At 40.2% G+C, this 26579-nt stretch overlaps 1 protein-coding gene across 1 annotated transcript; it reads left to right on the forward strand.

Annotated features, from left to right (window-relative positions):
- The first annotated feature begins 9716 nt into the window (after positions 1 to 9716).
- Positions 9717 to 23096, forward strand: LOC106560817 (calretinin). The gene is made up of 11 exons (XM_014124144.3): positions 9717 to 9898; positions 13366 to 13442; positions 14539 to 14628; positions 14907 to 14987; positions 16100 to 16156; positions 16763 to 16840; positions 19401 to 19456; positions 19566 to 19605; positions 19798 to 19851; positions 22272 to 22343; positions 22473 to 23096. Exons 1-11 carry the CDS (start codon positions 9805 to 9807, stop codon positions 22587 to 22589), a joined length of 816 nt encoding a protein of 271 aa, XP_013979619.1. The 5' UTR covers positions 9717 to 9804; the 3' UTR covers positions 22590 to 23096.
- Positions 23097 to 26579: the final 3483 nt, after the last annotated feature.

A 26579-nucleotide genomic window follows, 5' to 3' on the forward strand; every position in this document is an offset into this window, starting at 1 on the left:
AAATAAAGTGGTGATCCTAACTGACCTAAAACAGGGAATTCTTACTAGGATTAAATGTCAGAAATGGTGAAAAACTGAGTTTCAATGTATTTGGCTAAGGTGTATATAAACTTCCGACTTCAACTGTACGTTATTTGATTGCAAGCTAGCTAGCATAGCATTTTATTATTTGTTCGCATTACTCAGCACAGAGGCTAATTCTAGTATTGCTACCTCAGCATGATTTGACACCTTATAGGCTGTGATTTGTCCTCATCGTATAATCATGTGCAGTATTCATCTTTAGACTGAATAACTGCGAAGAGAGATACTAACCAAACTCACGTCTTCGAAAAGAGGTTGTCCTTATGCCAATAAAAGTAATGTAATGACCAGTTAACTTAATTATAAAGAGATAGGAGATGGTACAGACATGAGAATAATATACTGCTCAAAAAAATAAAGGGAACACTTAAACAACACAATGTAACTCCAAGTCAATCACACTTCTGTGAAATCAAACTGTCCACTTAGGAAGCAACACTGATTGGCAATACATTTCACATGCTGTAGTGCAAATGGAATAGACAACAGGTGGAAATTATAGGCAATTAGCAAGACACCCCCAATAAAGGAGTGGTTCTGCAGGTGGTAACCACAGACCACTTCTCAGTTCCTATGCTTCCTGGCTGATGTTTTGGTCACTTTTGAATGCTGGCGGTGCTTTCACTCTAGTGGTAGCATGAGACGGAGTCTACAACCCACACAAGGGGCTCAGGTAGTGCAGCTCATCCAGGATGGCACATCAATGCGAGCTGTGGCAAGAAGGTTTGCTGTGTCTGTCAGCGTAGTGTCCAGAGCATGGAGGCGCTACCAGGAGACAGGCCAGTACATCAGGAGACGTGGAGGAGGCCGTAGGAGGGCAACAACCCAGCAGCAGGACCGCTACCTCTGCCTTTGTGCAAGGAGGAGCAGGAGGAGCACTGCCAGAGCCCTGCAAAATGACCTCCAGCAGGCCACAAATGTGCATGTGTCTGCTCAAACGGTCAGAAACAGACTCCATGAGGGTGGTATGAGGGCCCGACGTCCACAGGTGGTGGTTGTGCTTACAGCCCAACACCGTGCAGGACGTTTGGCATTTGCCAGAGAACACCAAGATTGGCAAATTCGCCACTGGCGCCCTGTGCTCTTCACAGATGAAAGCAGGTTCACACTGAGCACATGTGACAGACGTGACAGAGTCTGGAGACACCGTGGAGAACGTTCTGCTGCCTGCAACATCCTCCAGCATGACCGGTTTGGCGGTGGGTCAGTCATGGTGTGGGGTGACATTTCTTTGGGGGGCCGCACAGCCCTCCATGTGCTCGCCAGAGGTAGCCTGACTGCCATTAGGTACCGAGATGAGATCCTCAGACCCCTTGTGAGACCATATGCTGGTGCGGTTGGCCCTGGGTTCCTCCTAATGCAAGACAATGCTAGACCTCATGTGGCTGGAGTGTGTCAGCAGTTCCTGCAAGAGGAAGGCATTGATGCTATGGACTGGCCCGCCCGTTCCCCAGACCTGAATCCAATTGAGCACATCTGGGACATCATGTCTCGCTCCATCCACCAACGCAACGTTGCACCACAGACTGTCCAGTAGTTGGCGGATGCTTTAGTCCAGGTCTGGGAGGAGATCCCTCAGGAGACCATCCGCCACCTCATCAGGAGCATGCCCAGGCGTTGTAGGGAGGTCATACAGGCACATGGAGGCCACACACACTACTGAGCCTCATTTTGACTTGTTTTAAGGACATTACATCAAAGTTGGATCAGCCTGTAGTGTGGTTTTCCACTTTAATTTTGAGTGTGACTCCAAATTCAGACCTCCATGGGTTGATAAATTGGATTTCCATTGATTATTTTTGTGTCAGCACATTCAACTATGTAAACAAAAAAGTATTGAATAAGATTATTTCATTCATTCAGATCTAGGATGTGTTATTTTAGTGTTCCCTTTATTTTTTTGAGCAGTGTATATTCCTCTTACTTCCAAAAAACTTGAAAATGCATAAACAGTGCATCAATGATCACACTGAACAAACTATAAGATATTTAGTAGCATAATATATCTAAACCATCAACTGTTGCATAGAAATGTCATATTTGCCTTCATGAAAGAAACGTGCCCAGACAATAACATATACATGAATGTATTGCACTATGTACTGTAATACTGTACTGTAAATGGACATTTTAGGCACAAATCATTTTAGGCACAAATTATTCTCATAATCATTGTGATTAAGGGATCAAGCACTGAAAGACCAATCAATGGCCTGTATGTCACGTGGACCAACAATCATTGTGTTGTGTTACTCATTAGTAAAAAATAACAATGTATATATTCATTGGTGGACCTATAATTCCACCATTTTAATCTGAGTTAAGTATTTTCATTGGAGACATCTCCTTGATGGAGAGATCACCATACCTAGTCATGGTTATAAGTTATGGTTAAAAGAATAAAAAGTATAACATTTTTAAAAGCCACTGAGTGTGAAAAACATTACGAACGCCTTCCTAATATTGAGTTGCACCCCATTTTGCTCTCAGAACAGCCCATGCTGACTCCAATGCTTCCCACAGTTGTGTCATCTTGGCTGGATGTCCATTGGGTGGTGGACCATTCTTGATACACACGGGAAACTGTTGTGTGTGTTTAAAACCCAGCAGCGTTGCAGTGCTTGACACAAACTAATGTGCCTGGCACCTACTACCATACCCTGTTCAAAGGCACTTAAATCTTTTGTTTTGCCCATTCACCCTCTGAATGGCACACATACACAATCCATGTCTCAATTAACTCAAGGCTTAAAAATACTTATTTCATCCTCCCCTTCATCTACACTGATTGAAGTGGATTTAACAAGTGACATCAATAAGGGCTCATAGCTTTCACTTGGATTCAACTGGTCAGTCTAGAGCCATGTTAATGTTTTTTACACTTAATGCTTTTGGCCCACTTATTTCCGTAGTCATATAAAGGATCCTGTTGACTTCAGATGTTTGTCACAGTTGAGGAGTAGTAATGCACTGTATGTAGGAGATTAACTTCTTTACTGTAATTTCAGTCCTAAAAACAAAGGCATAATAACTCAAATAAAACCAACAAATTACACTTTTAAGTTGTGTACTATGAGTGTGTGTTTGTGCAGGAGCAATGTCCGTGTGAGATTACAGGTAGGGAAAGTCCTTTGAAGGGAATGGTTTATTTCCTATCGTTTATATTCATATTGACTCTCCAGCAATATGGGAAGAGAACAGAGTCCTGTCTTTTCAACGGCCAAGTCGGCCACGTCCGTTCACCACAAAAAATAAGTTACTACAATCAACAACAAATGATGTCCCTCTGCCATCATTGCGCGTGCAATAGAACAGCAGCATATGTACTGCAATATTTTTTTACCAGGATGCACAACGCTCCCCAGCTATGCTGAGTCAACAAAACAAAAACAATAACAACAGCCGTGGGGCGGACAAGGCACTGTTTCCCGTAGTGAGGATTCCATCTTTAAGGTGCTTCCTAGAGAAGTAAGGAATTTTATGCTTTGTTTGAAAAAGGCAAGAAATTGATTGTCATCAATGATGTTGATTAATAAAAGGAGGAATCTTTTGAAATGAGAGAAAAATAGAAGGGGGATACGCTTCCACTCTCCATCTCAACTGTCCCTCCCAATCAGTATTTAGAGAGACCTGTGTCACAGTACTGTATGCCTAAACACAAAACATGAACACATCAACAACTAAACACATATGCTGTAAAATGTGATGAATGAAAAGGAACTTTCCCATCCCCTATGCACTACATAATTCAACAGTTCTGCCAACACACTGAAGAAGTGGAGCTGAGATGAAATATTAACACGGTGAGCCTCGCAGACTGCCACCAGAAATAGAAACACCTTTGGAGATATTTCTCCATCTATGGCATACTGTACCACTGCAAATATGCAACAAAATGAAGACAATGACAGTGCAGAAAAAAACACCTTTCTCAAATGGTTTAAGAACAATATTATGTGTCACACATAGTACACTGTTGGCTCACCCCATCCCTGTAGCAATCTCGATAATAACCGCTCATTGTTGTGCATAATGTAGAATGGTCAAATGCACAGTCTATAAATGGCTCAGGTCAAACACAGTGTGTTGTCCTGAGTGAGCGAGAAAAAAATAGTGACATGACAATTGAAGACTCTACTGATGCATGTTGTCAGTTACTACACGAGAGTACACGTTGTTATACTCTCATGCTTGATCAAATATGATATTGAGTTACCCATCATGATGAACTTAATGTTCATCAATGTTTCAAATACCATCTACTAATGTCATGTGGATCAGTAAATAATTCAGGAGTTGATGACACGATGCTCTCCCTTTGTCTCTTAGCATCACCAGCAGTATCTGCAGACTGCAACCACCCTTGTAATCAGTGCTGGAAAATGAATGAATCAGCGAATGCCCTGTGTAAGCTGCATAAGCAGTAGGGAGGGAGGACAGGCTAGGGCCCCCGTTACTCTCTATTAACAGACAAGATAATAGTCACTCCAAGATACATTCATGAGGGCATTACAGTTGTAAGGTTCTGTATTTATTTTCTTAGTCAACCTTGTGTTCTGTTTCTTTGTGTTCTTGAACGTAGCCCTGTTTCTTTGTGTTCTTGAACGTAGCCCTGTCTTTCATTTTTGTTCATTGATTTCACCTGTGTTAGTTACTCACCTGGTCTCATCAGCTCCTTATTTAGTTCAGTTCATTCTGTTTGTGCCTTTGTGAGGTATTGTTCGTTTTGACTCTACTAAGCCTTTTCCTAGCTCGTTTGTGAGAACCAGTTAAAGCCTTCAGTCCTAGTTTTGATTCACCTGTCTGTTTGCCTACCTGTGTATGACCATTGCCTGCCTGTGACCACGATTCCTGCCTTCTGCGAAATAAACACCTGTCGCGTTCTGCGTGTGAATCTACACCGTTTTCTTCCTGAGTATTCATTACAACAGTGCTACACTGAATAAAATAACGTGTGCGTGCGTGCGTGTATGCGTGCGTGCGTGCGTGCATGCGTGTAGTGTGTGTGATGCATGTTTTGAGTGACTACTTTTTTGTTTTCTCATCATGAAATTGGTGTCACTCTACAAAGTAGTTATATGTCTCTACATGCTCCAAGATAAATTTAATTGACATATCAAGGAATACATGATCTTCATCTTGCCTGAAATGGGGGCAACATAAGCGTTACTGAATTCCTATGATCCAGATGGGTCAAATCTATTTGATCACCACGCAAAGGTCAGCTTAAAAAACACTGTTGTCTGAAACAGTGCTGTGTAATAACAGTGTTCTGAAGGGAACGTGAAGACAACCCTGGCATTGCTATTAGCCATTGTGCGTACAGATGTAGGATCTTAATTTGAGCCAGTTTGCTACGGCAGGAAAATAATCCTGCAGTAGCAAGGAATGTGAATTATTATGTGCATTATAATTGATCTACATTTTTGTAAGGGTTGATACATTTTTTCTTAAAAGGAAAATCAAGTCTGAAATTTCAAAGTGGAAATTACAAACTTCAGAAGCCTTTTTAAACCTCAGATACAGTACAAATGTTAAAGTCATCCTGCAACGGGGTGATCAAATTAAGATCCAACACCTGTACATCACAGTATTGCAGTTAGCCACTTGCAGACGTGTAAATAATGCAAAGCTGTGTGTGCAGTGAGGTCTGCATATTGAGGCAATCTCATAGTTCATTGCACGATGTCATGATATCTCAGTGAGTTAGCTAGATAACTTGTGGTAATCATGCATTGTACACTTTCTTCCATCTTGGGTATGATGTCAGAGATTGTTTTTGTGTTTCCTCCTGTCTTTTCCCTCTTTCTCCTTTCCAGGCTCATTTTCCTTCCCTTTTTGCAGCTTGTCCCCTCTATCGCTCAAACACCAACTGCTAAATCATCCTAGAGATCCCAATTCCATTTTAGCTCACTACGAATTAATGTCACTTTGCGTTAATGTTCTCACAGGCCCCATATTTCCTGTTTCAGGGGCACTCTGCTTTCCAAGGTCTCTATGTGGATGACTGATTTCAGTTAAGACTAAACCCATATGAGCCACTAAACTTGTAAATCACTCACAAGAAATCGAGGTAATGATTGACGAATGTGATACTAGTTTGGAGTGTGGTTTTTCTACTCTACATAAACACACAGAAGAAGAAAAAAACGATATTCATTTTTCGATCAAGCGGCACGCTCTCCCTGTCTTCTACCCAGATATCTGTTAACAACACACTACTCACGCATTCCCCTCCTCCATCCTGTTCTTTTTATCTTTTTCATTTTGGTGTAATCAGTGCAGTGCAATCCCACTGTTGATGGAGAGCTTTTTTTTTATTTCCCCACTCACTTGGCTCAAATCTTCTAAGCTACCAGAGGGGGAAAGCCTGTAAAGAGAGAGTGCCATAATAAAAGAGGGATTTAAAAGTATTCATTTCCGAAAGCAGTTTGGGAGATTCCCACCAGCACACAACAGTGCACAGTTGAACAACACACACTCTTTTAAAAGTTTGCTTAAGTTTATCTTTATTTGTTCATTAAAATCATAAACTAGTAGAGCCGGAAGGAAGAATGAAAATGAATACATGAGCAGTGGAGGTGGGAAACCCACAACTGAATACAACATTATGAGTCAGAGATGGTTTTAATATTTATATTAACAATTGCTATTCCCTGTTTGTACATCAATCAATCTATATTCATGAAGGGGACAAACGACCACCTTCCTTGAATAGACAAAGCAAGAGTGATAACTGAAAAAAGGGAGGGGATGAAGGACTAGAAAGCCTTTGCTATTGTTTTAAGGTCAATGCTTTATTCCTACTCTGCATGATGACAGATCAGCATTCTGAGATGGGAGTTATCTGTCCCTGTCTTGCCAATAAATGTGAAGTGAGACTATTGATTGCATGGTCAAAAGACCTGCGGTGGAAATAGACTGAGACATCTCTGCTGAATAAAGGCTTTCAATGTTCCCAAACCGCCCTGTCAGCATTGGATATGAAGGAGGATGGAACTGTGCCAAGATTCAGGTGACAACTGTTAAGATTTTATTGACTGACTGTCTGTTGCAGATCATATTAGCTGACCGCTAATTTCAGATTATGTTAGCTGACTTTCCATAAAAAAGTTGTATAAGTTATTGAGCACTTTATGACATCCAAAATATGTCTGTTGCACTGGTCAGTGTCAGAACACAGAGCCAGTCTCAGAGCCAGTGTCGTCCCAACCTGCAGCATGTCATGAGGAGACAAGGGGAAGTGTGACACTGCCAGGTCGTGGATACAATGATTTACAAGACATATTTCCTCAATAACTGAGCAAATTTACAATTTTCAGTTCTAGCCAGAGGATTATATTGAGGTGGTGTGCCCTAATTTCTGAGCTTCCTACAGATAAGGCATTCATCATTGTTACATTATTCACCATTGAAACTCCATCTGAATGTCCAAGGAGAGTTGAGCATGACTAAGATTGTATAAACCAATAGAGAAACGCTAAACCAGGAATATCATTACCCTTGACATGTCCAAACAAAACAAGTACATTATATGTACAAAAGTATGTGGACACCCCTTCAAATGAGTTTCAGCCACACCCGTTGCTGACAAGTGTGTAAAATCGAGCACACAGCCATGCAATCTCCATAGACAAACACTGGCAATAGAATGGCCTTACTGAAGAGCTCAGTGACTTTCAACATGGCACCATCATAGGATGCCCCCTTTTTAACGAGTCAGTTCGTCAGAGCTTCCCCCGTCAACTGTAAGTGCTGTTATTGTGAAGTGGAAACGTCTAGGAGCAACAACGGCTCAGCCGTGAAGTGGTAGGCCACTCAAGTTCACAGAATGTGACCGCCGAGTGTTGAAGCACATAGTGCATAAAAATCCTCTGTCCTCGTTTGCAATACTAACTACCGAGTTCCAAACTGCCTCTGGATCAACGTCAGCACACAAATTGTTAATCGGGAGCTTCATGAAATGGGTTTCCATGGTCGAGCAGCCGCACAAAAGCCTGAGATCACCATGCGCAATGCCAAGCGTCGGCTGGAATGGTGTAAAGTTCGCCGCTGTTGGATTCTGGAGCAGTGGAAACACGGTCTCTGGAGTGATGAATCACGCTTTACCATCTGGCAGCCCGACGGATAAATGTGAGTTGGCGGATGCCAGGAGACCGCTACAGTACCTGCCCCAATGCATAGTGCCAACTGTAAAGTTTAGTGGAGAAGGAATAATGGTGTGGGGCTGTTTTTCTTTGTTCGGACTAGGCCTCTTAGTTCCAGTGAAGGGAAATCTTAACGCTACAGCATACAGCGACATTCTGGATGATTCTGTGCTTCCAACTTTGTGGCAACATTTTGGGGAAGGCCCTTTCCTGTTTCAGCATGACAATGCCCCCGTGCACAATGCGAGCTCCATACAGAAATGGTTTGTTGAGATCGGTGCGGAAAAACTTGACTGGCCTGCACAGAGCCCTAACCTCAACCCCATCTAACACCTTTGGAATGAATTGGAAAGTCAACTGCGAGCCAAGCCTAATTGTCCAACTTCAGTGCCCAACCTCACTAATGCTCTTGTGGCTGAATGGAAGCAAGTCCCTGCAGCAATGTTCCAACATCTAATGGAAAGCCTTCCCAGAAGAGTGGAGGCTGTTATAGCAGCAAAGATGGGGCCAACTCCATATTAATGCCCATCATTTTGGAATGAGATGTTTGACGACCAGGTGTCCACATACTTTTGGTCATGTAGTGTATGTTATAAGTTGCATGGTAAATTCCTTTTCATAATTGTAATGTTGGTTGGATGTTCTGGTCCTCAAAGAATGCAGCCTAATCACAGATTCCTCTAGGGCTGTATAAAATGTGATTAGAGTGTGGATTTCTAATGAATCTGGCGTTGGTTGAATCATTTCACTGAAGCCCGAGTAATTGGCATTAATTAAAGCTGAGTGAGTTGTGCATGCAGCAGCTCCATGCAGTGCAGTGGCTGTGCAGCAGCAGGACTACAGTAATTACTGCTGTGCTTCCTCAGTCCCAGGGCACAGGCACGACTCCTCCCTGGGCTCTTGTTCTCCTTACTGAGCTAGTCTCAATGCATGAACGCCAAAGGATAATTAACCCAAGCCTTTGGGAAGTTCCTTGGAGACCAGTGTCTCTTACTGTGATTGTAAACACATTTAAGAGGTGTCCATGTAGTCCATTGAACACACTTAAACACAGTAAGGATTAACACTCTATCCAATGCCAATCCATCCCCATCTTCTCCATGAATGCAAATTGACAGTGAAAATAAAGGAAGGAAATGACACCGGCAGTTTTTTGCTCATGGAGCTAGACAATTCCTGCGCATCTCATTGTGATTTACATAATTCAAGCCACATAGTCTAGAAATCTGGTTCTTGATGGCAAAGCTCAAGCCTGAACAGCAACAGACGGTTCAGTCCATTGAAGTTCTTTGGATGCATTCCGACTATTGAACGTCCCTCTCCGCATGGAACAGTGAGTCCCTGTGCCTTGCGCGATTCCTCGCATCAGAAGGCGAACGCAGACGAATGGAGGTGTGAGGGCGTTGAACTTGGTGTCACTGCGCCACCTGCGTGGCTACATGGGAACTGCAGTCTCTGCTTTGGTTTAAAAGCTCTGGCAACACGCAGGGGGGTTACAGTGTGGATTGTGGTCCTACAGATAAAAACTTCGCAGGGGATATTCTAGCGCACAAGAGGAAAAGTCGTTGAGAACATGGCAAACAAACCACAGCAGCCTCCTCACCTTCATCTGGCGGAATTGAGCGCCACCCAGTTCATCGACATCTGGAACCATTTCGATACGGACGGTTAGTATCGGAGCACAAAGTTATCCAAAATGTTACCTTGAATTTTACGCAGCACTTTTTTGAACGAGTCATTGTTTCAAATGCAGACACAAATGTAAGCTAACATGTCGAATAGACTAGGTTACGTATACTCTATCACAGATTTTAGTTTACAAGTTAAACATATCATAGGCGTACCTTCAATACTTTTCGTTTTTTTTTTTCAAAGATGCCGCTTGAATATTGCGATAGCTTTGTCTAAAAAGTGTATATCATAACTGAAATTCACTTTTGGTCATGATGGAAAAAGCGTGGGCTATAAACTGCTGGATGCTTAGAATTTTGATTGGACAAGACAAAAAGTGTTTGACAAAAAATGCTGGATAAGTATTCTAGTGCATTTACTTTCTTGGCAGTTAGAAAAGCAGCTGGATAACTCCTGGTGTTACTGTTGAGGTTTCTGTTCGATCTAATGATAAAAAATACATTTTTAAAATGTAATTAATTGTGGGCACTAAATATTGTATCTTTAGAAAGGTTCGAATAGACTACCTGTGTATTAATTGATCCATTTAATATTTGATTTAAAAAGGTTGGTTGAATGGATGCATGACTTTTATTCAGTTACTAGAAGAACCCATTCAGATACTAATAATACATCAGTATTACAACGTAGATTAGTCTATCGATCAAAAGGCATCAGAAGTCTAGGTTATACCTCAGTGCACGGTGAGCTAAAGGAGGGATGGCGGTGTGGTCTTCCATAGAAAACGTATATGTAGCCTTACCACACAATAAGTGTCATTTTTGTATAGGCCTATCAAAAAATGAGGCTTCACTAACTTGACTGAATACTTAAATATTGTAATAATATTATTCCACTGTATTGTTTTATAAAGTACGATTAAACAAAATAAACACATCTGGATGATGTCAGGACAGACTCAAGAGTTTCCATAGGCATCATAACTGATGGTTGGAATCCTGCTTTAAAAAGTGCGTCTAAAATGTAAGGAGGGAGTTTGTCAATCGAATTCCAGTATTATATGAATGTAATTCACTATACAGATGAAACCCCAACTCAGAGGAGACAGACAACTATCTACTTTCAGTAGCCTATTACATGCTATAAAATGACGAGTTCTCGGCTCAATTCGAGCGAACGAGCCCACGCCCCTCCACGCGCATTGTCCTTGGGCATCCTCTAGGCATAATTGGTTTCCCCTATTGATAGTGTTACTGCACATTCCGTCCCGGCCATTTGTTGAAGCGGAATGATAATACTCTAGGCGCGAGGAGTCTCTCGGATTACAGTACTAGTTCCCTCTGGGTGTTTAGTTCTCTGAGCACAAACAGAGATTGGTGCTGTTGGTCCACCCAATAGGGCCTATACTGCGCTGTCTCTATGGATTAAGCATTTTCTGCAAAGACAACATGACATAGGGATGTGAACATGGTTCACAGTGAATTGCTGCTCTTGTGCAAATAGGCTAGGCCAGAGCATCAGATCATGGGATTGACCTACCAATTTTGCCGCTGACCATGGTGCTGAAATGATTAGACGAATTAACGATGTTGATGAACATTTTGCTATAGAGAACACACAGAGAGATAGCTGACTAATGTCTGTCTGATATTGACATTTCAGTAATGCATAACTTATGAGGCAGTTATAATGCATTGAAAGACTTGGCATGATCATGTTGTTGTCCCTTGATAATGTTTTCTAGTATTGTACCTTTTCCCTGTCTTGTGGGGAATAGGTTATCAATCAGCTGGTATTTGTTTTAACAGTTCATACATTTTTGGGGGTATGAGATAAATAACACCATAATGATTGCCAATGTTTATCAGGATTTGTTATTCACATCAGCCTAGAATATAATTATGTGTCAAAAACGACTCAAAATGGCTGATGGTATAGGCTAACTCAAAATGGCTGATGGTATAGGCTAACTCAAGATCATATTGAGATGATAAGCCATAGAGGTCAAATGTGCCTAAAACAAGTCACATAATGCATTCTGATTGCATGACAGTATGCTGACAGTATGCTACTCTTAAGTTGTCGCCTTCTGAGGGATACCTTTACATTTAATAATAAATAGGTAGCTTATATCAGATAATGTTGGAGATGGCTATTGTCTTTGACCGCAAATGGGACATAAACTAACACAGTAGGCCACATTCTATTGCCACAAGTGTTTCGATAACAAGCAGGATTCATTTGTTATTTGCAATTCTCCAATGAAATAGAAAAAAAAAGTAAATGAGTAGATAATTGAAAAAGAATTGGAGACTCCAGTACATAGGCTACTGTGGGCTAGTGTATATGTCATATCATCATACACAGCATACTCTGCAGTATACATGCACACCTCCAGCTTGTTTTGGATTTATTAACACGTATACAAAGTTCATACAAAGTTCATAGACAACGAGCATATAAAACCACTGGATCATATTGGTCATACTAACATGTAATGATAAACTAAATCATATGTAAAGCTATTATACAAACCTATATGTCAATAAAATAAAAGATAATAAAATAAAATTGCATCATGATGATTTTGCTAGAATTACATCCGCTCTATATAGAGCAAGTTATGTTTTCTGTGTAATCAAACGCAAATGTGCTTTGCTCATAATGATATGTACTTGTTCGTCTGGTAAATATCAAACTGAGTGCTTCCCCAGAGACTTCCGGTACTCAGGTCCGTGCAAATGTCACTAGGATCCACAGGCAAATGAATACATAGGCAACTGAAAGACGTTTCAATCGTGAAGCTGATGGAAAGGCTTGTTGGTATTTGTCAAAAGTTACCATAATAATCATCTCACTAGTCTCCCTCGATTTAGCAACATTAAGATTAAAGCTCTAGCGTTTCCTTCACCATTATTTATAGACGTCCAAATAATCCTGGCAAGGGTGCAACTAGGCACATTTATTTGAAGTTGGGATTCCTGCATCGATTTCTTACACTGTCATGCCAGGCAGAAATTTCCCCATTGTCTTTTTAAATAACTGGACTTAAAAGGCCTTGGAGGCCTCAATTAGAGGGAGAGAGAGAGAAAGAGAGAGTAGCAGTGCATTTCAAGACTGGGAGACCCCTTCAAGGGATTTAATTAAGCAGGTTCCAACGTTTGAGTGCAAGCTATCTCACAAATCACGTCAGCCAGAGCCAGCCTCGCAGCATGCTAACCATCTGGACAACAAATTAGTTAGTTATTATGTCAGTCATTGAGCCAGCCATCCAATCAGCCAGCAAGCAAGCCAGACAAACTTAGTTCTGGAGTATTACTGTAAAACAGGGAAGCATTGGCCTAATTTGCTGTCAAATTTGTACAATCTCACTTCTCAAGAGTCACACATTCACAGTGGTACTTCTATGCATTACATGGGGATCTTTGATGCTTCACAGTCACTGCCTGTATGATAGATAGTCTTGGGCTGATTTGTCAAATCTCTGTTTCCTCTGCTGCAGGCAATGGCTACATTGAGGGCAAGGAACTGGAGAACTTCTTCAGGGAGTTGGAGATTGCACGGAGAGGGGCCGGAGTGGTAAGGGAATGATCCCTGGGCCTTGACTAAGGGCTCAATTCAATCAAACATGTCATAGCAATGTTTATACAATATCTATGTTTACATAACTACTGCCCACATACATTACGTGTACGTCGCAGACCTATTCTGTCTCTGATGGGTCTTTGTGGAATTTTTCACAGTACTGAATCCAATACCATTTTGTAACATTATTTCCATTTGGGTATAATAATGTATGCTACAGCAGATATACTGTAATGCTGGATTGACTGACCACTTTCAATGAAAGTGTCATGGCTCTGATCATTAAATACAACAGTAAATATGTTTTGGGTTTTATTAGGTGAAACCAAAGGAGTACAACCTCATGCAAACACATATTGGACATAGTAATTGGTGTAACATGAGTTTCCTTTAAGGTACAAAGGTACAAAGTAATTCTACCACCAACTTTCCAAATTTCACTGACAATAGTAAAGGTAGTATTTTGTTTGTTCTTTAATCCAACAGACATATGTTGGCATCTTCTCACTAATCAAGGTTGTGGCCTATTCTGGTAGGTGGTTCATTGAGTTCCGGAACAAGCCCTATAGATATGAACTCATGTCTCTAAGCTGTCCAGTCTGTCTAGGACTGGCAGTAATTAAAATGCCACTGATTTGTCCAATCAGGAGCTAATTAATTATTTAAGCAACATCAGAACAACACATTTCTCCAGAGAGTTCTCCCACAGATGGAAGATATCCTCTTTCTTGGGAGGAGTCGGTGCAATAATCTTTGTGTCACCACATCTTGTGTGTGTAGAACACAGGAATCAGAGAGCATCAGTAATCATGTTACATATAATCTCCCTGTAGCTGCATAAAGTCTGTGACTAGAAGATGATGAGCCCTTTAGCTGGGGAGAAGACGCTTGTCTGTTTTAGAGAAACAATCTCTCTGTCTGCCCAGTGTAGCAACCACTAACATCTAAAACTATCTCTGTCACAACAATGTGTGTGACCACAGTCCTATAACACAAGAGGACGGTTTGCATAACAAAATAACAACAGATCTTTACTGATGTTTGTGTCATGACAAACATATATTTGCGTGTATTTGTGCATGTGTTACAGGACCCATCAAACTCCACTTTCAGAGAGAAGATGAAGGAGTTTATGCAGAAGTTTGACAAGAACGCAGATGGGAGAATTGAGATGTCAGAGGTGAGTTGACATTTCTTCATTTTCAGATCAATGAGGATTTGATTATGCTAGTGAGAATTATTACCAATGATCTCAGACAGTTTGCATATCAATGCAGAAATAATCAGACACTATTATAGTAGATGTGTTCTGAAACTGTTGATTGACTCGATGATCTATGCTTCATTCGAGTAATCTTCATCGAAGAGAAGATTCTATTATTAAACAGTATTTTTCACACAATCAAACACAGGTTATCTTTTTTTCCCCCTAATTCATTTATCTCTATACTTCTCCAGCTGGCTCAGATTTTGCCCACGGAGGAGAACTTCCTGCTTTGCTTCAGAGAGTTTGTTGGATCCAGTTCTGAGTTCATGGCGGTAAGTGGTGAAAATAGATGGTTTGAGTATTAATTTGGTTTGAGTAAGAATGTGAAGACTCGTACAGGCTGTTTATAATGTGTGTTGGTGGGATTGGAAATACAGAGATACTGTAATAAGGTAGAATTAAAAAAAACAATTAGACAAAGCAATTAAAACACACAACAATCCACATTTTGGAATCATTGCCTATCCCAAATCATACCCAAATCATATTAGGGAATTGCACTGCAAGTAATACATCATTTGAGAGAAAAGTCTCTGAACAAAATGTATTCTACTCACAGGTTATTTTTCTCTGTCATGTATGTGTCCTCTGCCAAGAGAAAAGCCACAATCAATCACTGGTAAAGGAGATTACATTTCAGAGACACTTGACAGCTCTGTCAGATTAGTTCTCATACAGTGTAAATGGAGAGAGTTTGATTATCAGTGATACCAGGAGGGACCATCCAGTCACCCACTACACTCCTATTATGTCAAGAGCAGGAAGAATTACATGAGAAAGAGAAAATGAGGCTTTTTAATCACCCGGTGTGGTAGCGAAGACTTTTAAAGGGATTGAATGAGGAAGTACAAACTTCTATTTTCAGAATCATATATTATAGATGTGCGGCTGTAATTCTCAACAGACCTGGAGAGGGAGGGCATCTATCTTTGATAAGAGCCCTTTCTGGAAACAGGGACAGCTGCTAGATTAAAACATTAATTAAAATGCATTTCTCTCTCCTTCCCCTCTCACAATGTGTGGGAGATAGGATTTAGAAATCTGGAAAGTATAATGAAAACCCTAGTGTGATTACAGGAAGAAAAAACTAACAATTACCAGCCACATAAATTGGATATGATTTTTTTGTGCTCTTCCTCTCCTTTTGAAAGTGATCTCTGTCCCTCCAGAGAGTAATTCATGAATGTCACATGCAATCCCATTAATATAATCCAGTTTGATTGCTTTGGTGTTAAAGGACATTGGATATGGGGGTGTTTGAGTGTGAGTGGAGGAATGAGATGGCTCATTTATAAAGTGATTGGTACTACTGTGGGAGCAAGTGATTGGCTGTATGTCTATTTTTTAATTTCTAATGTGTGTGATGTTGTGTTTGCATATATAGGCTTGGCGACGATACGATACAGATCGCAGTGGGTACATTGAAGCTAATGAACTGAAGGTATGGTTCCTCACTTGTTAACCATCAATGTAAGACATGTTTACAGTATGTATTTTGTACAAACTATGCTAGAGCTCCAACCAATGTCTCCTAACTCTTCTTGTCATTCAATATAAGATGGCAAGGAGATGCATTATTATACTTTACAATGTAAATGAAGGTTTAGAAGCCAACACCCAAAAACTTGCCGGTATAGTTGTTGTGTTGATACAGTGAGGCAAATGGGGACGATGCAAATTTCTCTCGTCTCAACGGCTGTCAGACAAGGACACTATACAAATCCTGACTTGTAATACCATCCTTTATGCGGTTGTCTGACACTGGTTAATTTCTAAAGCGTTTTCTGCTGTCTTATCTGCAGGGAACTGCAGGTTTTACTGTAACACAGGCTGGTAGTGATAGATAGAATGGTCCTTTCTGTCAATGAAGGATGTGAGAATATATGTGACACTTGCAACTCTGCGTAAGCCAATACTTATATGACTGACAAAAACCAATAACTGGGGCCTCAGCGCTAAAGTATAGACGAGCCAGACTCTCTAAGATTATAGGATTTCGTTGACCTATTAGGGGATTATAGTTTACTCACCTTTCTCAACTCCACAGGGATTCCTCTCAGACCTGCTGAAGAAAGCCAACAGACACTACGATGACCAGAAGCTTCACGAGTACACACAGACAATAGTGAGTCTTTTCAGTCTAAATGAATCACTTCCTGTATCGTTCCCAAACCCTTCATCCATAGACGCGGGAAGAAGGGTTGCTGCACACCCTGAAAAATCTGAAAAAAGGAAATACAATAAAAATGTAAAAGTATATATATTAATTGATGGCTGTAGCACAGGCACAAAACATTTTCAGCATCTCTGCTTTGGCAAAAAAAGGTAGTTGTATAATTAAGAACAGTATCTTACAGGATTCAATAGTTGGAATTGTAAGAGTTGTTGACCTGTCCCTTTCTCTGTGATCATCATTCTAATGGAATCTAGAAATAATAAAACCCTGTCCTCAAACATTTACATCAAAAGGTACAAAGTTATGGGCAAAGATACACAACATTCACATCAAATTAAATATTTTTCTTGATGAAATAACATGGAAAACAACCACTTTTTGTGCAATATTAATTTACCATCCTTACAAACCACTTAATGTAAATGTACATTACTGTATTGTACATAGGCTGGTCATCTAGGTTTGTACCAAAAGACTGAAGAAAAACAATCCACAATACAGGAATTGAGTACATTGAGACATCAAGTGGGTTGTGATGATGTGGCTCAGTTAGCAGGGCATGGCGCTTGCAATGCTGCAGTTGTGGGTTCTATTCCTCACTCACTGAAAAGGAATGAAAACACCATTTCAGTTTTCACACAGAAATAAGTTGCATTAGCAAAGTATTTCAAGAAACTGGAAAACATATCAAGCAAGTATTTTTATATTTCACAAGTATTATCAGATTACCTGTTTTGTACAGATAATTATCAGACTCAAGTTACAAATGCTGGTAAACAGTCAAATAAATGTAGTTCCATTTTCTTTCACAAAAGTAGTGCACTGGGCCATTACTAGTCCTGTATTAGCAGACCGATTTAGACTTCTTCAGCCTGGGCAAAAAATGATCTGCATCTCCCCAGTCCCTGAACCTCCACCCCCATCTACCTCCATCGACCTTCCTCACAGACTTATCTGAGAAATAACCAACACCAACACATCCTGCACCAAAGTATGTTGAAAAACGATTTAATATAACTAATATAGAATCACAAGGTGAAAGTCAAAACTGTGAGGGGAATAACTACACTTCTGTGGCTGGCCTTTTAGAGTATATTGATCCACATGGACCACATCCTCGCATGTACACTACCGTTCAAAAGTTTGGGGGTCACTTAGAAATGTCCTTGTTTTTGAAAGAAAAAAATAATAATTGTCCATTAAATAACATCAAATTGATCAGAAATACAGTGTAGACGTTGTTAATGTTGTAAATGACTATTGTAGCTGGAAACGGCAGATTTTTTATGGAATATCTACATAGGCGTTCAGAGGCCCATTATCAGCAACCATCACTCCTGTGTTCCAATGGCACGTTGTGTTAGCTAATCCATGTTTATCATTTTAAAAGGCTAATTGATCATTAGAAAACCCTTTTTGCAATTATGTTAGCACAGCTGAAAACTATTGTTCTGGTTAAAGAAGCAATAAAACTGGCCTTTTTAGACTAGTTGAGTATCTGGAGCATCAGCATTTGTGGGCTCGATTACAGGCTCAAAATGGCCAGAACAAAGAACTTTCTTCTGAAACTCATCAGTCTATTCTTGTTCTGAGAAATGAAGGCTATTCCATATGAGAAATTGCCAAGAAACTAAAGAGCTTGTACAACACTGTGTACTATTCCCTTCACAGAACAGAGCAAACTGGCTCTAACCAGAATAGAAAGAGGAGTGGAAGGCCCCGGTGCACAACTGAGCAAGAGGACAAGTACATTAGAGTGTCTAGTTTGAGAAACAGATGGCTCACTAGTCCTCAACTGGCAGCTTCAATAAATAGTACCCGCAAAACACCAGTCTCAATGTCAACAGTGAAGAGGCGACTCCGGGATGCTGGCCTTCCTGCAGTTACAGGATTTGAACATTTAGTCCATAATGTTGCTTGATCGGTGGTTAGGATATTAGCTGGTCAAAATGAGGCCAAATGAAAAGTGGAAAACTGTTAATATATCCATGTGTTAGTGCAGGTTTTCAGTGACTTTATGTAAATCACGATTCTCATCTGCATTTCCTGCGGTGCAGGAAAATTGTCAGCAACAAAAGAGTGATCAAATGAAAATCCTACATCTGTAGTCATTGTCTGTAGGTATTGTATAATATACTTTATATGTGAACAAGGGAGCTATGTATCCCTTGTCCCATCATGCTGGTGGCTGCCATGTGGTTGGGAGTGGGACTCACAATGTCCTACGGGTTGTGTGTTCCAACAGCAGATGTTCAAGCATCTGTTTGAACCTCAAGGCCTAAAGCTTGACCTGAATTACTCTTGGGAGAAAACCAATCTGTATTGTTTAGTCTTAGTGTTGAGTAGCAACTTCTATGTACAACGGATTGACAACAGAGTAGCATTCTAAAAAAAATAATACATGTTGTTATCACAACTGGTGAAGGGCCCCTTGCTTTAATGTCTCTATCTCTCCCTCCCTCCCTGTCTTTCTCTCTCTCTCTCTCTCTCTCGCTCTCTCTCTCTGTAGCTCAAGATGTTTGATCTAAACGGAGATGGGAAGCTGGGCCTGTCAGAAATGGCGAGGTGACTGTCAGCAACTGAGAAGAAATGTTTCTATTTCATGTGTGCCTTCAGCATCCGATACTCCTAACAAGTGTTTCATGGAAATTATTCTCTGTTCTTCTCTTTTAAGGCTTCTCCCAGTTAAGGAAAATTTCTTACTGAAGTTCCAGGTGAGGAGTGTGCAAGAGGAACTGATAGTTCCTTCAAACAAATCCCTTTTCCACAGTAATTTTGGCTGAAAAAATACCAGCAATTTGATAATTTGATATTTCAGAACACAATCATTAATTTTGCACAATCTAATTCAGTAACATCATGCTGCTCTGTTATAATATGTTTTTATTTCAAAATGTGTTTTACAGGGTATCAAACTGACCTCTGAGCAGTTCAATGCTATCTTTGCATTCTACGACAAGGTACATTTAGATATGTGATTGGATATTGTAAAAGGATACAGTTTGCTATATACTGTAGGCAGTGGCGGTTTTAGCATTTAAATCTTGGTGGGGCAAACTCCCCCCCCCCCAAATATTTGCAGATGCATGCCAGCAATGCCACTACACAACACAACACTAAGCAATACATGAATTGCACTATAACGGTGACAAGCGGTGCCCACAAATGTTTAGAGCCTACATAGAGCTGTCCCAACAGCAGAGCTTTCTTTCCAGCACCATGGAGTGAATCCTTACCACCGCTACACCTGGCTATCAGCAGAATCTTGTCTGGCAGCAAAACAGTTCATTCAGCCTCGTTTACTGCCTTTTTAAAAAAACATTGCTGATATGGCTGCATATCTCCCTGGCATATTACATCATTTATGCAGCAGCATGTAAGACATTTTTTGGACTCATCTTGTTGTGTGCGGCGGTCCTTCGTTGACAAATTTTGTCATCAAAGAAAAAGATTTACAATTCCAAGTTGGATGACCATTCAAAACGTATTTTCCCAGTCTGACTTCCCAGTTGCAATGCTTGCGGTTAGCCACTGTCACCGATACCTTCCAAACAACTCATTGTTGATTTCCAACTTGTTGTGTAATGTTTATGTCCAATGGCCGATGAGCACCAATACGATTTATCTATATTTCCTCTGCATTATTTCTCTTCATATGACAAGGATTAAAAAGGATTTGCCAGTAGACTTGATTCACAATGATGACTGCTAGCTAAGATTGTGAAAGTATGATGTTGACATGATCAATCCAATCAAAGCTACTGTACATATAATGTGATTTGACATAAGTTCTGTGGCCAATGACCTTGAGCCTTGAGGTCACTTGTAATAGAACTCTATGGTAGGACCCAAAGGGCTGACATTTTGGATGTCTACCCTTACTAAAGGACTGAAGCTAGGCAATTGCGCAATGTCCCCATGAGTGACAGAATACTGAGCCAATCACGGCGCAAATACTCCTTTTTTCTGCTGGCCCGCTCCACTACCACAGAAAGCACTGAGCTAGGCTGAAACATCTGCATTTTGGAGCTGCCTTACTCAAGAAAACAAAAAAGGCTAAAAATGTGGGTCTCCACTGGCTGTAGGTACAGTATTTAACTTTCAATCAGGTTTGGTGGATGACTCTGAGTTGTTGTTATGACTGATTTCACTCTCTGCAAAGCAGTGGTCTTTCCGCTCATCCGGGTAGGTAAATAAGCTTGATTGGTACATCTGCTGTTCTTGTTTGAGTGTTGGTTGAACATGTATTCCATCATTTGTGGACAGGTGATGCCAGATTTCAGGATCAAACTGCTGTTGTGGAATGTAGTAATGTCTTAGGATAATAGCATTACATCTGGCTTGGCATGTAGTGGATAGGGAGCTGACTTCAAACAAGTAAAACGCTAACTCGTATCACTTGCGTGTTGTTGATACGCCTAGAATTGATTGTGATGTATGGACTATTTGATTGGCCAAATTCAAAACCAGCACTGTATTTCAGCTAATTTCCTGTCGTCATTGCTTTGTAGGCTACATACATGTCAGTATTGTGATACATATTTCATTACATATACATTATTCTCTATTGAATTAAAGTATGTTGCTCCATTTTCCAAAAAGAGCATGCATTATTCTCTATTGAGGGTTACATGTACAACAGTTTCACAATAGCGTACTAACAATCCACAAGACAACTATTAGCAGGGCTCCAATAGCTCACAGACTCTCTGAGTGACAGGATAGAGCCTGTGACTTAAGTTGAAAAAATATGCTGAAAGTTTTGGAATGTGGACTGAAATGAAAGTGATGATGGAGAGTAAAATTGAAATGCTTCAGCAGAGCAGAGGGCTTTTTGCGTGCCTATGTCTGGACTAGATGCTTGCTGAGAGGACTGGGGCAGACGCTCAATTATAAATGAAACGCAGTCCATGTACACATGATGTGTGTCAAATGCTAACATTTACGTGCATAATTATTTCAGCGTTTGTTTCAACCTCCACCCTGCAGCTGAATCACTGGCAGCTGCTGTCACTGCTATGGAATTATGGGTAAAAATAATGGAAAGAGCAGGTCAACTGAACACTAACATTGCTCACAGTGCCAAAATTAAAATGTGCATAGCTTTGAAAAATACAAAATGTTTGACAGCACGCAACCAAGACAGTCTGTTTCCCTGCCTTCTCAAAGAAACACCCCACCACTGTAACTTCAGTACCATGGCCCTTCCCCTCTACAATGTCTCCTTATACATTTAAAGCTTTTGCTCTAAAGCAGCCATATACAGTACATATGTTTTATTCATAAGTGAAATGTACTTTTTTAAGCTTCCATTGAAAGTATGGAATTGAAAACATTTCTAATGCAGGTATATGATACATTTTACCGCTCTTTCTTCCAGGATGGAAACGGCTACATTGATGAGCAGGAGCTCGATGCTCTGTTGCGTGACCTCTATGAAAAGAACAAAAAGGTGAGATAATATGGAAGGTTTGAAGCTTAGCTCTCATTCCCACATAACGCTGAATTTATCATTATAATGTGTCATTACAGAAGCACCTGTATAGTTAATGGTGTCTTGTCTTCTCTAATCTTCTCTCAGGAGGTGGACACCAAAAACCTGATTGACTACAAGAAGAGCATCATGGCCCTGTCGGACGGGGGGAAGTTGTACCGCTCCGAGCTGGAGATTGTGCTCTGCAGGGAGCCCATGCTGTGAACCCTGACAACCATCGCTGTCTGTTTTTTGACCTTCATGACCCTATCTGCCCATCCCCAGATCACACCCACCTCCAGCTGCTTGACGACTGTAACCTGGTGCATGTGCCGGTCACTCCCTTCATGAGTTTTGAATGAATGTGCAACTGAGAAGCACAAACCAGCTCTCCCTCATGACCCCTGTCCCCACTCGTCCCTGCAGACTGACCCAGCTCTTACGTTGCCCCTCAAATTCTACATTTAACAAAATGAATAAAGATAATAAAGGTACTTCTGATAATTATGATTGCAATGTGAACAGGAGAGGAATGAAAATGAATATAATACGATTATTTATTCTGAATGCTTGGTTTGACTTTTCTCCTCTCTTTTTTCTCTGTTTGATCTGGTGTTTCATCGTTAAATTATTATCCTGTTACATTTAGATTTTTGATGTTGGGTTTTCTGGCTGATACTGTTATAATGAGGATATTATCGAAAGCATTAATTAAAGATATCTTACGATTAAGATTTTCTCATTTTGACTTTCACATTGTGTTCACCTCGCTCGCTATCCCTCCTTGTGCTTAGAATTTATAATCCATTCAATTGAATATTGACACGCTGCTTTGAAAAAAGTGTCTTGGAAAAACACTTTGAGATGACCTCTGTTTTATGTTAGTATCAATTAGTATTTATGAAGATGAAGTGGGTGGAGAGTGGGTAGAAAATAAGGAGAGCCCTACTGTCAAACCAGATAACAGTGAACGGTACTGCGACCACACACAGAAACACTCAAACATTTTTGTCATTATAAGAGAATACCTCCATCAAGTCCTAAATTCCCTGTATGGGTATTTCTGAAGTAGGACATATTTCCAGTAAAATCCCCTCTAATTGTGTGCAGATTCTTTTAAAACGAGCTCAATAATTCAGCAGTCAAACTTCCCTCTCGCACATCCAAGCTTGTAGAAATACCTATCAATGAATCATTACTATTTCAATGTTTAATTGAAAGATAGGTTTTGCAAGAAAAGATTGGCTTTTTCATCCAATGTGCAATGCACAGAGATGAGCATTTGTGTTATGTTGTAGTAATTTCTATAAGATGCATATTAACAAAGACTTGTTGCAAATAGAGAAACGTGTGTGATACAAATTCCTCACTCCCTAACCATATTAGTCTATATTTAGTCAGAGTGCTACCTCAATTTACTATCTGCATGTGCACCTCCCATCAAGGTCCCCTTTGCAAAAAGGTATTCCAAATTCATGATGACCAGGTTGATCTTTGTATAGTTTTCACATGTAGGGATGTCAATGAAAAGAGTGACCAAAAGTAATAAATGATGATACAATATTATTGTATGCTATTATGTTAAAATATCATTAAGATTCAAATAGACATGTTTTAGCTTCATTGAATCTGCATTCACCATCCTGATCTTAAATAATAACTGATATGATGACTAGATGTCAGACACATGCCGGGGAGAACAAGAGAGACTCATGATGTATGCATACAGTATACTTTATGAAATGGACCCTGGTGTTTTATTAATGAACTCTTTAAATATAGTTATTAAGAATGAAATAGTGATTGAATGGATGTCCCTGCCTAAATTCCCTACAGTACATCCACTGAGCACCACACACACAAACACCAATACACACTGGTGACTAAGACATAAATACTGAGCTTGTTTACAAATGAGCTTTTCACTGTACAATACAGTAGATAATAATCTCTCTCTGCACATCACTGTAGATGGCCCTCCCTATGAGAAATACAAACAAGTTTCAATTGGTACATTTCATGATGGTTTAAAATAATGAAATATTTACAGATGTAGAGGGAAGAGGCAAGCTGGTAGACAGACGCAGGCAATGCCCAATTAAAACAAAACCATATTGAGAAAAGATTGAGGCCTGGCCCATTTAATCACTGAACCGACACAGGAGAACTAACAAACTGTAAATTAAGTCAATCGTTTTATTTTTACACTGCCAACATGCCATCAGTACATAACAGAGGCATTTCTAAGCATCCCACTGCAACTTTGATGACTGCACATAGGCAAACCCAGTCTTTGTCCTAAGGGACTATGCTCCCACATACCCATAATGCAATGTCATGCAATATGTGGGGAAGACTTAGGCCATCCCAACACATGCAAATGTAGGATGTTAATTTGGTAACTCTTTCGTTTCTGAGAATTTTCCTGCAGCGCAGAAAATGCAGATGAGCTGCATGATTTACATAAATTCACTGAAAACCCACATTAGCACACTGTTATATTAACAGTATTGCACTTTTGATGTAGCCTACTTTTGGCCAGCTAATATCCTAACTACCGATCAAGAAATAATATGGTTTAAACCCCTCAAACTCAAACCTGGGACTGATTTAAACCTGGGACACCAGGTGGGTCCAATTAATTATCAGGTCGAACAGAAAACCAGCAGGCTCCGGACCTCTTAGAATAGAGTGGAATATCCCTAGTTTAAACGTTCAAATCCTGTTGCTGCAGGATTATTTTGCTGTGACAATATAGTTCAAATTAAGATCCTATATATGTAACTGCTTGTGTGTTAAGATACAATATCCCAAATAATAATGGTGCCCAACAAAGGCAATAAGGAAATCCAATTATATCAAAGGAATAGCCTACCACTGTCAACACATTCAGTATATTCTCTCAACATAGATTATGTTTACACATTCATTGTGGTATCAGGGCTTTTCCATGGCTATTCCTACTAAGATCCATTTAATTTTCCACACAGATCATAGATGACAAAATTAAAATGGCTTCCATGTCCTAGGGAACCTACAAGCCTTTACAACAGACTTGCTGTTTGAATCAGTGAGGAGAAGCAGACTAAGAAGAGAGAAGACATGAGAGGAATTTGTGAGAGTGATGGTGAGATAGAATTACAGATGGGAGACGAAAGGGCAAGGCTTCTCAGAGTAAGAGGTACAATCACTCTTGCTACACCAACCTTAACTCACACATCACGTTTGGTATACACAGCAGAATGCACCTCCTGCCTGCAATTTGCATGCCTTCCTGCATGCAAATTGAATCTGCAATGTCATCACTCAGGCATAAAAAAAGTCCTCCAAAAAATCTCTGGCTTCCCTGTGGCTCAGTTGGTAGAGCATGATGTTTGCAACGCCAGCATGGTGTGTGCAACGCCAGGGTTGTGGGTTTGATTCCCACGGGGGGCCAGTACAAAAAAAAGAATGCATGAAATGTATGCACTCACTACTGTAAGTCGCTCTGGATAAGAGTGTCTGCTAAATGACTAAAATGTAAATCTCTTCCATTAATTGAGGGAATCTTTGCATTCACACACAACTATTTTATAGTTATAAACTATGCACTAATATTGCATCTAATATTCTTGAACATAAGGATTTATTTTTTGTAAAATGGGGTGAGAAAGCACTAAAAGACACTGTGCAAATACCAGACATGGTAAGATACAGTAATAATTTCCATGCATTGGTAGAAAACTTATTTTCAATGGTAACACTTTTAGTGAATGCATCCAACAAATAAAGCATTCCAGGTAAGGCTGTGCTTGATTTCCAGCGGGGCTGTGCTCTGTATAGCCTACTCAATCTTTGAACGTGAAATTTAATGAAAATAAAGAGATGATTATCAACTTATTTAAGATGTCAACATTTAAAGTAATTACACTGGGTGGGCTGATAAATAATAAATACAATAGCATAAAAAATATATATATTTGACTGTGAAATCTTCTGCATAGACCTTGTTTTTGATAAAGTACAATGATGTTGTTTTGCCTCCAAGTGGCCAATACTGTATATTACATGCTACTCCCAAACCTGCAGTGCACTCAGACTGCTTCTGCAACGTGGTCTCAGCATTTCGTATTATTCTGTACGTAAATCTGTGACACTCCTTTAGGGAAGGGAAGGGAAGGGAAGGGAAAGGGGATACCTAGCCAGTTGTACAACTGCATGCATTCAGCTGAAATT

The sequence above is a fragment of the Salmo salar genome, chromosome 10, assembly GCF_965601325.2.
Source record: "Salmo salar chromosome 10, fSalSal1, whole genome shotgun sequence".
Taxonomy (NCBI): Eukaryota; Metazoa; Chordata; class Actinopteri; order Salmoniformes; family Salmonidae; genus Salmo; species Salmo salar.